This window comes from Anabrus simplex, chromosome 2 (genome assembly GCF_040414725.1).
Source record: "Anabrus simplex isolate iqAnaSimp1 chromosome 2, ASM4041472v1, whole genome shotgun sequence".
Lineage (NCBI taxonomy): Eukaryota > Metazoa > Arthropoda > Insecta > Orthoptera > Tettigoniidae > Anabrus > Anabrus simplex.
Genome location: NC_090266.1, coordinates 617,983,700 through 617,999,585, shown reverse-complemented (window position 1 = coordinate 617,999,585; position 15,886 = coordinate 617,983,700). Strand labels below are relative to the sequence as shown.

The window sequence follows — 15,886 nt, the reverse complement described above, 5'->3', positions numbered from 1 at the left end:
GTGAGCTTGCATCCAGGAGATAGTGGGTTCAAATCCCACTGTCGGCAGCTCCGAAGATGGTTTTCCATGGTTTCCCGTTTTCACACCAGGCAAATGCTGGGGCTGTACCTTAATTAAGGCCACGGCCGCTTCCTTCCAATTCCTAGGCCTTTCCTATTCCATCGTCGCCATAAGACCTATCTGTGTCAGTGCGACGTAAAGCCACTAGCAAAAAAAAACTATTTCTAAATAAGACTATAAGATCTCGCATATCACTTTCGGTTAGTAAAAACTTATTTACAAAGACATAAAATAATATTAACCCATATACGTCCTCACTTTCAACAGCAATGATCCTCTCTTATTGCTCAAATTATGCCAAAATCAACTTAAATGAATGCAGCCATCTATATGTATGAATTTCTATTTCATGTCTAAGTATAACCAATATTTATTATAGTAGGGATATTATTTGATGATCATGACGTATTATCCTATCTTGTATGAATTACTGTAGAACGTGATTTCATGATTACTTATCCTGTTACTCGATTAATAACATGTGATCCTAGCTTGCGCCGATATTTATATTCCTTACATTAAATATTCTTCTTTCAATTTGGACATAGAATATACTCTTTATTTAAATCCTTTTTCATTTCTTCTTTCATATATCAACTTCATATTCTCATAAAGCATCCATTTCAACTCATATATCTTCTTATTATCTCTTCCTAATAACACATTCCCTCAACACACAAGTAATCTTTAACACTGGATCAATATCTTCTTAACTCGTCATAACATTCATCTTGTTTACATTCCAGTACCTCATAACCTATCTTATAATACCACTGTATTACATATCTGTATACTCTGAATATGTTCCCTACGTTCATCTCAAAATTATCACTTGGATTCTAAATTATTTTATAACATTTTGTTCTGACATGAACTTCGTTTTTAGCTACGGCATAATATTACTTAAGTAGACCTGATTTACCCAAAACACCGTTAATTTCCTTTTTCCCTCCCTTCCTAACATACTTCATTACTTTCCAGAAAAGTTTCCTTGCTGCTTGACCTAGCCTTTCCAACGTATAACCAAAATCTTCCCACGACTTCTTCTTGGATTCAACAACTATTTGTTTCGCTCTGTTTCTTTCCTCTACATACAGTTCCATATCTGCATTAGTCCTTGTTTGGAACCATTTCTGATATGCCTTCTTTTTACATTTACAAGCTGCTCTCACTTTATCATTCCACCAAGATGTTCACTTTCCCATCCTTGCACACAGTTGCTCCTAGACAGTCCCTTGCTGTTTCTACTACAGCATCCCTGTATGCCAACCATTCTCTTTCTTTGTCCTGAAGCTGCTTACTGTTCACTGTTTGGAACTTTTCACTAATCTTATCCATGTAATTCTCTCTTATTTCCTCGTCCTGGAGATTTTCTACCCTAATCATTTACAGACAGATTTCACTTTTGCAATCTTAGGCCTAGGGATACTTAGTTCACTACATATCATATAGTGGTCTGTATCATCAAAAAATCCCTGGAATATGTTCACATTCCTGATAGATTTCCCGAATTCAAAGTTGGTTATTATATAGTCTATTATGGATTTGGTGCCCTCCCATGTGTAACGGTGAATAGCCTTACGCTTGAAGAATGTATTTGTAACTGCTAATCCCTTCTAGCACAGAAGTCCAGCAAATGCTTCCCATTCCTATTAGCTTCCATATCTTTCCCACATTTACCAATCATCCTTTCGTATCCTTCAGTTCTATTTCCAACTCTCGCATTGAAATCGCCCATTAACACTATTCTATCCTTGCTGTTGACCCTGAGTATGATGTCACTCAGTGCTTCATAAATCTTGCCAACTTCATCCTCATCTGCACCCTCACACTGTGAATACACTGAGGCAATTCTTGTTCTAATTCCTCCAACTGGCAAATCTACACCCACATCATTCAATCATTTACATGCCTAACAGAAATTATGTTGCGTTCAGTAGTGTTCCTGATGAACAGTCCTACTCCACTCTGCCCTTCCGTTTTTAATACCCATCAAGTACACTTCATAATCTCCTATTTATTCCTCATTATCTCCCCTTACCCGAATATCATTAATTCCTAACACATCCAGACGCATCCTCTTTGCTGACTCAGCCAGTTCTACTTTCTTTCTTTCTTCCATAAGTCCCATTAATATTGATAGCTCCCTATCAAATTCCATTTCGTTCACCAAGTTATTTCCAAGGAGTCCCTTGCCTGTCAGATGGGAGTGGGACTCCTACTCCCATAGGTTCGAGGTTTGCTTAAAATGTTCTGAGCTTGCTCGATGAAAAATTCTGTGAAGCAGGATGCTACACTTATTTATGCATAGTCCATGTTAGGATCTCTCCTGTAATGGGTTAGGGACCACTGGTGGATTGCATAGTCTCAGTGCAAGGTGGGCCATGGCTCAGAATGTGTCTTGAGATGTCCACTCCTGACTCTCAGAACCACTTACTAGGCCACTCAGCCATTGCCCTAGGTTCACGAACTAGGACGTGATTACAGTAACCGACACCATGAAAATATAAATGTGTGGGAAAATAAATATTATCATAATATTAAGTTTTTTCATAGGTTGAGAACTAATGGGTTAAAGCCTTTCTTCACATTCTCCTCCCTAATATCATTTCCAGTACTTTTGCCACTTGTGACAAGTGTGATTCTTCTATAGTTATCACACACTATTTTGTTCCCCTTCTTGAAGACTGATATCATTCCCTTTCCCCAGTCTTCTAGTACACGTTTCTATTTCCATATGCACGTCAACAATCTGTACACCCACTTTAGTCCAACAGGTTCAGCAGCCTTTATCATTCCACACTTATTTCATACATCCCTGGTGCCTTCACCATTTTCATTTTATGGACTGCAAATTGATGATGATGATGATGATGATGATGATGATGATAAGAGGCCTAACATCAGGACTGCTCATTTCACCTGTAACATTGTTATATCATATTCTACTGTTGTTGAGTTATCATACCATATTACTACTGTCTGTCCCCTCTGCATAATTGTTCACGTTCACCATTTTATTAAAATACTCCTTCCATATTCTCTTTAATTACTGAGCTTGATAGCTGCAGTCACATAAGTGTGGCCAGTATCCAGTAAAAGGAGAATAATAAAACAAAATTAGCAATAAAATAAGGATGAGATCCTAATTTTTTTATTTGCTTTTTAAGTTTTGAATAGGTGGAAATCTAAGCTTTATTATTCTCCTTTTAATAGACTTTCAATACGGATTTTTAAAAAAATGAGGATAGTCTCTTGCAATATCCGGTATTCGGGAGATAGTGGGTTCGAACCCCACTGTCGGCAGCCCTGAAGATGGTTTTCCGTGGTTTCCCATTTTCACACCAGGCAAATGCTGGGGCTGTACCTTAATGAAGGCCACAGCCACTTCCTTCCCACTAACAGCCTCTTCCTGTCCCATCGTCGCCATATGACCTATCTGTGTCGGTGCGACATAAAGCAACTTGTGCGTGTTTCTCTTTAATTCTTCTAGATGTGTTACTAACACCTTCCTCTTTCATTAGTTTTGCGTAAACTCTTTCTTTCCTATCACTTTGTATAATTTCATACAGCATTCTTTTACTGCCAGCTCTATCCGTTTTCAACTTTTGTGTAAATTCTTCCCAACTTTTCCTCTTTTCTTCTCTTACCAATTTCTTACATTCCCTTTTATTATCAGCATACTTTCTTTTGCTTTCTTCTTTTTTTTAATCTCTATTCCACTTTTGCCATGCTTTCTTCTTTTTAATCACTTCTCTCACCTTCTCATTCCAACACGGTGTCTCCTATTCTTTCACTCTTACAGGGCAAGTTGGCTCTGCGGTTAGGTTCGCGCAGCTGTGAGCTTGCATCCGGGAGATAGTGGGTTCGAACCTCACTGTCAGCAGCCCTGAAGATGGTTTTCCATGGTTTCCCATTTTCACACCAGGCAAATGCTGGGGCTGTACCTTAATGAAGGCCACAGCCACTTCCTTCCCACTAATAGCCTCTTCCTGTCCCATCGTCGCCATATGTCCTATCTGTGTCGGTGCGATATGAAGCAACTTGTGCGTGCTTCTCTTTAATTCTTCTAGATGTGTTACTAACACCTTCCTCTTTCATTAGTTTTGTGTAAACTCTTTCTTTACTATCACTTTGTATAATTTCATACAGCATTCTTTTACTGCCAGCTCTATCCGTTTTCAACTTTTGTGTAAATTCTTCCCAACTTTTCCTCTTTTCTTCTCTTACCAATTTCTTACATTCCCTTTTATTATCAGCATACTTTCTTTTGCTTTCTTCTTTTTTTTTAATCTCTATTCCATTTTTGCCATGCTTTCTTCCTTTTAATCACTTCTTCTCTCACCTTCTCATTCCACCACAGTGTCTCCTATTCTTTCACTCTTACTGGGCAAGTTGGCTGTGCAGTTAGGTTCGCGCAACTGTGAGCTTGCATCCGGGAGATAGTGGGTTCGAACCTCACTGTCGGCAGCCCTGAAGATGGTTTTCCATGGTTTCCCATTTTCACACCAGGCAAATGCTGGGGCTGTACCTTAATGAAGGCCACAGCCACTTCCTTCCCACTAATAGCCTCTTCCTGTCCCATCGTCGCCATATGTCCTATCTGTGTCGGTGCGATATGAAGCAACTTGTGCGTGCTTCTCTTTAATTCTTCTAGATGTGTTACTAACACCTTCCTCTTTCATTAGTTTTGTGTAAACTCTTTCTTTCCTATCACTTTGTATAATTTCATACAGCATTCTTTTACTGCCAGCTCTATCCGTTTTCAACTTTTGTGTAAATTCTTCCCAACTTTTCCTCTTTTCTTCTCTTACCAATTTCTTACATTCTCTTTTATTATCAGCATACTTTCTTTTGCTTTCTTCTTTTTTTTAATCTCTATTCCATTTTTGCCATGCTTTCTTCCTTTTAATCACTTCTTCTCTCACCTTCTCATTCCACCACAGTGTCTCCTATTCTTTCACTCTTACTGGGCAAGTTGGCTGTGCAGTTAGGTTCGCGCAACTGTGAGCTTGCATCCGGGAGATAGTGGGTTCGAACCTCACTGTCGGCAGCCCTGAAGATGGTTTTCCATGGTTTCCCATTTTCACACCAGTCAAATGCTGGGGCTGTACCTTAATTAAGGCCATGGCCACTTCCTTCCCACTCCTAGGCCCTTCCTGTCCCAGCATCGCCATAAGACCTATCTGTGTCGGTGCGACGTAAAGAAAAATAGCAACAAAAAAAATCTTTCACTCTTGTCAATGTTTTACCACAAGCTCTCTCTGCCCTTTTAAAGTTGGACCATTCATTTTCCACATTTCCTACTTCAGTAAGTGGAATTTGTTGTTTCAGTCTCTCAGTAAATTCTTCCTGTACAATATTATCTTTTAATTTCTGCACTTTTAATTTGCTATCTCTTATCTCCTTTAATTTTTCCATTTTCCCCACTCTCATTTTTGCTATTACAACTCTTATGATCCAAATCGAATGCTTCTCCTAGTAAAGCTGTTATAATCATCAGCTGTCTGTGATTTGTCCTTTCCGCCAGAAAGTAATCAATTACTGATTTTATTCTTCTGTCACTCCAGCCATAGCTTGTAATTTTCCTGCTTTTTTTAATTTTTATTTTTCTGAAATTCTGTGTTGCCCACAATCATTCCATTCCTATTACAAAACACAACTAGTTTCTCTCTTTCTTCATTCCTCTTCCCATATCCATATGGTCTGATTACTTCTTCTTTTCCTTGTCTTTTTCTTCCCACATGTGCATTTAAGTCTCCCATTTAATCACCTCCACACCAGTTGCCTCCTTTTGTAGTTTCTCCTGGAATTCCTCGATATCCTCCTCTTTGTTCGCTGCCTTTGGTTCATACACTTGTATGAAGTCCTTCACTTCGTTCCTCATTCTCAGTCTGATTTTCATTATCCTGTCACTGATGTACTCTACCATATCCAAATACTCATCCAGCTGTTTTGAAATTATTAGGCCCACTCCATTTTTTGCCTCTTGGCCACCAGTCCAATATAGTGTATTACCTTTCCTCATTCTCTTCTTTTCTTTCCCCTTCCATTTAACTTTGTTCAACCCAATCATTTCTATTCACTCGTCATAAAACCCACCACTTCTTTTGCCTTTCCTGTCGGGATCATTAGGTTGATTATGCCCACCTTCATGATGTTGGCTACTGTTTGCTCATTTCCACAGTTCCCCAGCATCCAAGGAACTGGTGTTGCCCGCCTTCAGGGTACGCTTAACGTTTTCCGAGGCAAGTTTAAAAGTACGGTATTCATACTTACGCTGTTATTACGGTGGAGTCACCACACCCAGAGGCTTTTTATTCCTACTGCCAGGTGTAACTTAGGCCATTCCTCAGGAGTACAGATGCCTTTTGCAACCGCTTCACTGAAATACATTTAATGCTGACAGGAGAAAGTTATTCAGTTTTATCTGCCATTGGGACTGGAGTCCTCTTTTGCCATCTTAACCATTGACCATGTTCTTCTTTCTGGTCTCATTGTGTCATTTCCTACACAAAGGCTTTACCTGGCCTCCAAAAGGAGGACTCCTCCGTCCATGGTCATTGGTTTCCCGTTTGGGTGTCCATTGTGGTAATGGCCGCTTGACCCTCTGCCAGACAGTCGCTGGTGGTACAGTCTACTGTCACGTGCGGTCGCAAGATGATCCTGACCTGACACTGCCAGTTCCAAGTAACATTGAGGTAATGCTTGAAGAAGTGGTACATGTTGACCACTATTTATCAGCGACAGTGGCTGTTAAACTCATCAGGGCAGAGTTAAATTGTTCAAATCCCAATGAGTGATGAGAATTTTGTGAAAATGTGGAAACCACACTTGAATTGGTTATGCCTGAAAATTATAAATTTTTCTACAAATTAATCTCAGCATAAATCACAAAGAAAGCCCATAGCACACTATTAATGATGTTAGATATACATTCTGGGAATGAAATTATGGGTGCCTTGGAAGAATATTTACAGGTATTTTTTAGCAAGACGATGTGCAGCTGGCTATATTGTTAACATATTAATCTTTTTCTTGTAGCGTCTTGTGTGTGGCACTAAATACTTTGAGTGTTAACTATTGAAACTAATTTGTGGCGTGACCCTATCTTACCATAGCTATCTGGTCTAACAATGTAAGATGCTGTGAATCTCCACTCCAGATAGGCACACAGCCCATGCTTCAACTCAGCAACTTGAATTCTGCTGGAGTAGCTCTCTTTCATGCCTGCAAGGAAACCAATTTCGCTGGAGAGAGCTGGACGGCGGTAGAGCAAGTGGATCATCGAAACAACTGTACTTAGCTTGACTTAGCCTGCTTTCAGTTTTTAATTTGATTAAATATATTCTAAGGAATAATATGAAAATGTAAATGCAAAATTCTTTGCCCCAGCAGTACAGGAATAGATGGGGTTCAGTACATGGCACTGGTAAGCTGTATGAGCAGAAAGCTTGTATGTGCCTTTTCTCTCACAGTATACAGTAAGGAGTTTGTCAGGTAGATGGAATCAGTTGTGTTTGCAAGCTTTTGGTAATATATTTCACTCCCTTACAGAATTTGTTGGTGTTGGTTATATCATCTTGGTTAATTTGGTTAATACATATCCAAATGAAGTAAATATCAAGTATTTTTAAACTTAATTTTGCTGCAAATGCTTACTGCATACAATGAAAGAAGCTATCATGGAGTTTGTGTTATTCTGAAGGCTTCATATAACAGCATTGAAAGCAGTAGAGTGACTGTTGAGTTGCTCTTTTAATGGGACATAAAGTAAATAACATTATTGGAAGAAAAGAAAAAAAAAAGAAGCTGTTGCACTTGGCTAAAGGATGTTCTGCTGGTCCTTTCTTAAATACCACACTACTGAATATTACCATCTAACGAGCTAAGTTTCTGTGTACAGATGTGTTGGGTATGTGTTACGTGTTCATATGTGATGTAAAATATCAGGTAATTACAAATGTGACCAAACTTGAATATAGAGAGTGAGAGAATCAAACCACTGATGTGTAAACATATTTCACTGACGATCTTCATACCTGTACTGCTTTACTTGAGGACCCAGTAAGGCATTGTTGTCTGGTCTGATTGCTGGCCACAACACTTCCAGCCTCTAGATTATATCTTCAAACCTTAACTTAAATATTCCTGCTAAGTCCACTATTGCTGACACTACAGCATCAACAATTCCAAAGGTAAGTCCTCGTTTTTCCCGTAGACATGTATACAACAATACAAGCATACATACAGAAAACCAGGCTTGTGCTATGAGGAGTATTTCATCATGGCAAGCACATGTATGTTGATGCAACGTAAGGAAAATGCGTGTGCTGTGAGCTGGTACGTGGGCAAATGGCTGCACACGTAGTGAAATTGATTGGAAATTCTGTGTTGTTTATGGTAATTCCATAATGACTGGGCAAATGGCACAGAGGTGTTGCATTGTGATCACGGAAGGCAGAGAGGATTTTGTTCGATCCCATCATCCCCATGTGAAACCATTGCAAAAGTAAATGAGCTGATGTTGACATCTAGGTTATTATAATAACAACAGTGTCAAAGAGCCTGAGCTCAGCTGTTCTTGGAAGGGGTTTGAAAAATGATTGCATCATTGGGACAAATGCCTGAACAAAAAAATTATTATTTCAGCATGTCCCATATGAGGATATCTGGGGGAGTGGAAAGGAAACGGGCAATTAAAATGGCCCAGGGAAAGAAAATGGAAGTTGCAGAAATGAACATGTTTAGATGGTTGACTGGAGTAACAAGAAGGAACTGAATAAGGAATGAATGCATCAGTGGATGGTGGAGGCGGGACCAATGAACAGAAAGATCCAGGTGTCATGACTAAGATTTAGTTTGGACATATAAAATGGAATGATGATTGCATTGGAAAGAAGATTGTAAAGTTGGAAGTAGATGGGAAAATTAAAAGAGGAAGACCGAAAATTAAACAGGGAAACAAGGTAGAAGAGAATATCAGTGAGGAAGGTTGGAGAAAGGATGATGCCCAAGATAAAAAGGAATGGTAGAGAAGAATCAGAGAAGAAACTGCTGACTCCATATAGGAATGGGAAAAGGCAGAGGGAAAGAAAAAGATTGGTTTACTGCCTACTAACTGCTTTTAGAGTTTTTGGAAATGCTCAAGCCTTGTAACCGTAGTTATCTTAAGACTAAGGCCATTCCTTTTCATTGTATTCTAAAACAGTAAAATGTGTAAATATATACAGATAGTGAATATATGATGATGAGCAATATAAATTTTAGATAATTAGTAATAAATATTTGTTATTTATATTTGAGTCTTGGCAATATCATTCCAGCATCACTACTTGTTGTCTAGGTCAGTATTGCTATTGTATGCCATAATACCATTTATTTTTATTTCTTTAGGTTGGAATTGAATGGCCAACGTAGACGACTGACTTGGGAAGCTACACCTCGATCCATCCACGAAGGTGTTTCATCTGCAATCATGAATTCAGATTGTTTGGTGTTTGATACTAGTATTGCACAGCTCTTTGCTGACAATGGTAATCTTGGCATAAATGTCACTATATCTATGGTATAAGTGCTCTTTTGCCCCTCAAGTACCCAGCAGCGTGGGTTCCAGTAAGCTTCTCCTGCTGAGTTGATACCACCAATGGGCTTTACACATGTTGTTGAGGTATGCATGGATCTTCAATAACTTTATTAACCTTTCAGTGAACTTTCCACCTGTGATGTGCAGCTTTAAATAAACTTCAGTCAGCAAATGTGAAGAAAGAATATTTGAAACTGCATGTTTTGTTCATTGTGTTTACAGGTGAGAAATTCTCAGCAAGTAATATAAAATGATATTTTATATTAATTTTTCATCTGTGAACAGAAGAGATTTAAAACAAAAGAAAAATCTATTTTTCAATGAACTTAATTTTTATTTTAAGGAGATGGCATATTTGTAGATATATGTAGATAGTGAAGAAAGTCTGCTAATAAGCAATATGAATTTTGTAAAATTAGTTGTAAATATCTTGATTTTATTGATCTTACTTGAGTATTTGCTGTATCACTGTAGCATCCACTTTTGTTTTCACCCAGTATGGTTGTTGATATTATTTCATGACCAGTTCTCTGGCTAAATTCTTCATGATATCATCAGCCAAACTTCTTGGGAACATATTTTACCTCAATTTAATTTGCTGTATCTGTTAGTTCTTATTTGAAGGAACTGCTAAATATATTTTCCCACATTAGCGGTATGGGTCCTTTGAATTCAAAATCCTTATAAATTGATTTCGTTAGGTCTGTAGTTGCAAAATTGCAGGAGTAAAAATGTTAGCTTTCAATTGAGGGGTAATTATGGCTGTGAGTTGAGCAGATTCTTGCTAATCATATTATTAATTCACTGTTAGTATAGGCTCTCCTGACAAAGTTTGATATAATGAGTTCACAACAGGGAAACAGATCTTGCTACTACTAATGTTATGTTTTCAAGTTACTGTAATTTAAAGAAACTTTTAAAACTCATAGTCCCTGGATAAGAGTGACAGAAGAGAAAGAAGAAACAGTTGTTTTGCATTTTCTAAACAAAAAAATTGTATTAAAGATGACAAAAAAAATAATGCTGTGCACCTAAAGCATTATAAATCTCATTAAGAAATATGTTCAAATTAGCTTAATTACTATTATCAAACTATCAAAATCTATGCAGTTGAAGTTCTCAATTTATTATGTATACCGTAAATATCCAGTTTCTGGAATTCCTGTAAAGCTTTTTAATTTTATGTTGTCAAGACATGCAGGGTATTTGCATTTATACTGTCTTTCGTTAAAATCGTTTTTATGCAGGATTGTTTAAGAAGGAAGTAAATCTTCGTGGCAGTTTGACACCTACGTTATAGATATTGTCCTCCCCTTTGGTCAAGCTTCTCGTATTTTTTAAAATTTTGTTTGTGTTATTTTGAGAAGTAGAGAAGAAGGAAATGTCAGTCATCAGTGACCTGTTGTAGCAAGAATCATAATATGAACTCGCCACAAATATCAAGGGCTAATAGTGCTCTCTTACTTTTTAATGATCAGATTTGAAGATGTAGGTCACCTCTCACAATTTCCATGGACTTAAAATTTGAATTCATCAGACTCGTATCTGTAGTTCCGAAATTTTCATTTAAAATGAATTGACTTTCCATTTATTTATTTTTAATATATTTGTAGACGTGGAAATTTCTGTGATACATATTATTTATTTTCAGCATTCATTGTCCTTATTGTGTCTTTTTACTTTTTTAAAAGTAGAAACTTTTGTTACTCAAGGCATTAATGGGATTCCTGGTAATTTACCAGGAGACAGTACAGAGATGACATCCTTAGTAGGTAGGGTATCCTGGTGAGTTCCTCAGATAGCATATTAAAAAGTAGGCAGATCTGCAGGTCATATGCATTCATGCATGATAGACTGTACAGAAACATAGCTTCAGATACCATGTGTAGTTTGAATCTCATTGATATCCTATCTATTGTCATGCACCATCATCGTAATGAAGTTCAATTGAAAATTTAACACATTCAGTACCGTAGACCAGTTAAGGCATTTAACGAGACCTTTGTGGACGCAGCCATCTGTCAGTTAAGGCATTTAAGTGTTGGGATGAACAGGTTGCATTTATATTTGATCCGTATATTTTGTACAGCCCTTGCAAGGGTAGTGGAATTAATAACGATTTATTTCAGACAATGGCCATTATTAATAATTGGCAGAATTAAGGCAGATGATAAAGGAGCATACTTTTCTTCCTGTTAGCCCCATGCAGCATACATATAACCTTGAAGTACCCCGATTTATTTTTAGTACTACAAATTCCTGTGGGACAAACTTCTGCCACCTCAGTTCATTTAGGCAATCTTATCTAGTGTCTATAAGAAACTGGGATGTTTTTTCTTTCTTGTCAAGATGGATCATCTCATTTACTAGCACTTTATTATTATTATTATTATTATTATTATTATTATTATTATTATTATTTCCCAATTGTGATACAATTTAAAGTTCACAGATACAGATATCATACTGTCAAAGTATACTAGGATACTTTTTCTTTAAATATTTAGGCCTACAACATTTTAAGTTTGTAGGACTACTAGTTTAGGAACAGTATTAATTTTTTTTAACATGTTGTGTAAAAGGCTGCAAGGGCATTTAAATCACTGGCTTGTGGGTTTAAATGGCCCACTGAGTGGCTGGTACTGAATGTGTTAATGAGGATGTCATTAAACACATATAATATCTCTGTAATAACAACAATAACAAAAACAACACCACTAAGACTCGTGCGTGTGTTTGGAAGCTAACAAACAAGATCAAAATATCTGATTGGCTGTCAGTTATGCCAGACATCACCTATCTGCTTAGGAAATCGGGTAAATGATGTCAATGCATTATCCATAGAATAATATATCTAATTAACTGACATCCCTGCTGTGATTACTCTTGTTGGAATCTTAAAACTATTGTAATTCTCATTATGTTAATTTCTCAAAAATCCATCTACTTGATGACAGTTCCCAATATTAATGCTATGTACATGTGTTTTCTTTTCAATGTGTTATAAATATCTGAAAATAGATTTAACCCTTTCACTCCGGCATAGCGAGCATGGTGGGCGTAACCCTCTGGACGTGAGCAGCGGGTGGTTCACCGAGCCCGCTGTACAGGATGCTTGCCTCGCTCCCTTCACTCTCCAGTCTGCAGTTGGCTCGTGACGCGAGGAGAGAACAGGCAGAGTTTAAAAATATTTAATTTTGTTTGTAATACATATTTGGTGAAATGCTTACGACTATATTTTTAGCACTTTTCATCCTCCTCCCACAGAAGAAATATGATACATGTGTTAAAAACAGCTGAAAGAAACTTAACATGCTAGCATTGTCCACTAAACTTTTCAATCCGGAATAAGCTGCATCGAACTTACTGTGTTTTTTCGGATTCATGTTCTACTTTTTCCAATTTAGTTTTCTGTTCGGTGGTTCAGGCACCGGAGCTTCATCCTCACTACTTTCATTTTCAGTCGAATCATCGAAGTAGGCCAATCTTTTAGACGACGAAGCGCTATCCGGAATAGTAGACGTGCCTGAAGTAGAAGGTGTGATAGAAATCATTCTAGAAATCAGATGACAAATCACTATCATCGTCATCATCTTCAAAGTCACTACCCAATATGAGGGCAAGAACTTCCTCCGCAGTATATCTTTCCTCTTTCATCAGGCCTTTCTCAATTTCAAAGCGATTGAAAGCTAAGTCAAGAAGCACAAGCAAGTCACCACAGGAGAGCAACTAGGCGCGAAGTGAGTAGCATACCAGACACTTTGCTTTCGTCTTCAAACTGGTTACTCCTGTCATGTGGTGATAATAGCCATAACTATAGACTCCCAAGACAGCCACAAGAGCACAAGAGACTTCCAAGGCCGAACGTCCACAGCAGTCTTATCGTAGTGAAACGGAAAACAGCCGAAAGACACGCGACTTCTACAGCACTCTTCTCTACCCTTTGATAGTGATCAATTGTCAATACGGACTATAATGAAATTCATAACTTATGACTTCTACAACAGTCGACTGGCCATGAGGCACAGCTGCAGCACAACTGCTACAGCAGTCCACCGGGTGCGAGGCACAGCTCCCTCCCAACTGCTACAGCAGTCAGTCGGAGTGTAAGGGTTAATTTCAACTAAATGAATTTCATTTTTTAGTAGTATTTATATATATTTACACATTAAATAAGGAAAAGTCTGATGAAACAAGCAATATTTAGTCAATATTGAAAATGAATTATTGTTTTTATATTTGTTGTGGTGTAACTGTGTAACTCCACTTTGCTTCAACAGCCTTTTTCTTTTTTGTTGAAATTACATATTTGTTCAAAAATATATATATATATATATATATATATAGCCTATATGGATTTTAACATTCTGGTTATATACAGATTCATTTTATTTGTGCTTGGTAAACACAGGCTGCAGGTTTTAACAGTAAAATTTGTAAAAGTATTAGATCTATTCTCTGAAGAATATTACCAAACAATGGCTGAGTCTATCAGCAATGAACTGATTTGTACTTTCTGTATACAAAATATTTGTTGATATGTACAGTATGCAGCAAAACATACAGTACTGAAAATACAAACATGCCCTTAACATAAGTCATTATAATAGCAAGGTAACAACAGTAACACGTATTTAACTGCATCAGTACAGTGTGTTTTCAAAATGAATACGGTACCCCTCACTTCTCACTCATTGCTCATAATGGTCCTGTAGATTGTTACACACTTAGATGAACACAGGTTACCGCAAGGACACAAAAAGTTCTTCTCAGTAATTCAGGAACATTTCTAGATGGGTCATCTGAACGGGAAATGGGTTCTTTCACCATGCCTCATATATTGGCATCTGGAGGCATGAGATCCAGGGAGTAGAGAGGGTACGGGAATTTTGTTGCACTGCAAATTACCTTAATCTGTCTCCAAAGTGTTTGTTGCAAAAGGGCAAGTGACTCCTCACAGCATGGGCTGTAGCTCCATTGTTGTCACCTTGCATGTTATAATGATATACCTTTAAATTTTATCTTTAAATTTTGCAGGGGGAAAACTGAACTTTCAATCTTTAGTTAATCCTCCTTCAGGCACAATGGGTCTAACAGATATGCAACTTATGATTTTGTGTAGTAATATTTCTTATGTACTGGTCTGGTCTTAGGACCAGGTCATGTACATGCTCCCAAATTAACAAAAACCACATGGCTAATAGACATACTCACTAAAATATTTATGGTGTTACTCGTTCATGAAGAACAAGATGCAGCCAAGTCAGGGACAAATAAAATTCTTTTCATTTTACTCTCTCTGCCCACAACTTGTCATCCACCACCATGTTCCAGTCTGCTGCTCGACTTTCATTTGAAAAACTTCTGTAATAAATTGTCATTTTTTCAGTGTTACATGTGAGACGTCATATTTTAGCACACTTGACACCAATTGGGGTTTCATACCTTGATGTAAATTAATTTTAAAATGTGTAATTTGAAAAACTTATAAGTATTGAATTAATTTGAAACAATAATAAAACATATCATGTAGATAAACTGTACTATACTGTGTATATCTGGTAGATACATTGTGTCTAATTTTCTTCTCTGTGAGGGAGGATATTGTTGTTTATTAATAGAGGCTAAACTATATTTTATGTGTGATTTTATTTATTTTATTCAGTGTGATATGTCTCTTTACCTTTCATTTTACTCATATTATTATTTGTTAATTTGTGATATTATTTATCCAACAACAGAACTCCAAATTTATGATAATGTAAGCAGAAAATGTTTTGGCCAAATCTTTAAACCTAAATAAAATTCATATTATCTGTTAATTTATGTATCTATCTGAAATACTTCCTCATATATTCAATTATTGATACCTCCATTCCCTGAAATACTAAACTTGATACACTAATGTTTCCAGGTATATTTATTTTTCATTCAGAGGTTATTTAATACAAAATGAATAATGACTATTAATCAGCATAACAAATGACAGGGTTGAAAAATGAGATAACTGAAAAATTATTATGGTAAGTATATGAAGTGGAGTGGCTTTACAAGTGTATGAATATTTGCAAATACTGTAAATAGTGTGCTGTACCTGTCATACTGCACACAGTGAAGTAAAATGGAATAACACACAAAATTAAGAGATATAGATATTAAATCTTTGCCATTTGCCTCCTCAACTGAGGTTAGCATCAGGAAGGGCATCTGGCCATAATAATATGCCATATACCGTATTTC

General features: G+C 37.1%; 1 protein-coding gene across 2 annotated transcripts in view; it reads left to right on the top strand.

The window, feature by feature from the left end:
• Nucleotides 1–13,305, top strand: part of LOC137498544 (E3 ubiquitin-protein ligase SIAH1A-like) — a 264,443-nt gene extending 251,138 nt beyond the window's left edge. For both annotated transcript variants that reach the window (XM_068226225.1, XM_068226224.1), the window contains exon 8: nucleotides 9,457–13,305. In XM_068226225.1, coding sequence (XP_068082326.1) covers nucleotides 9,457–9,634 — 178 coding nt within the window. In that variant the 3' untranslated portion in view covers nucleotides 9,635–13,305. The remainder of the gene's footprint in view (nucleotides 1–9,456) is intronic.
• Nucleotides 13,306–15,886: the final 2,581 nt, after the last annotated feature.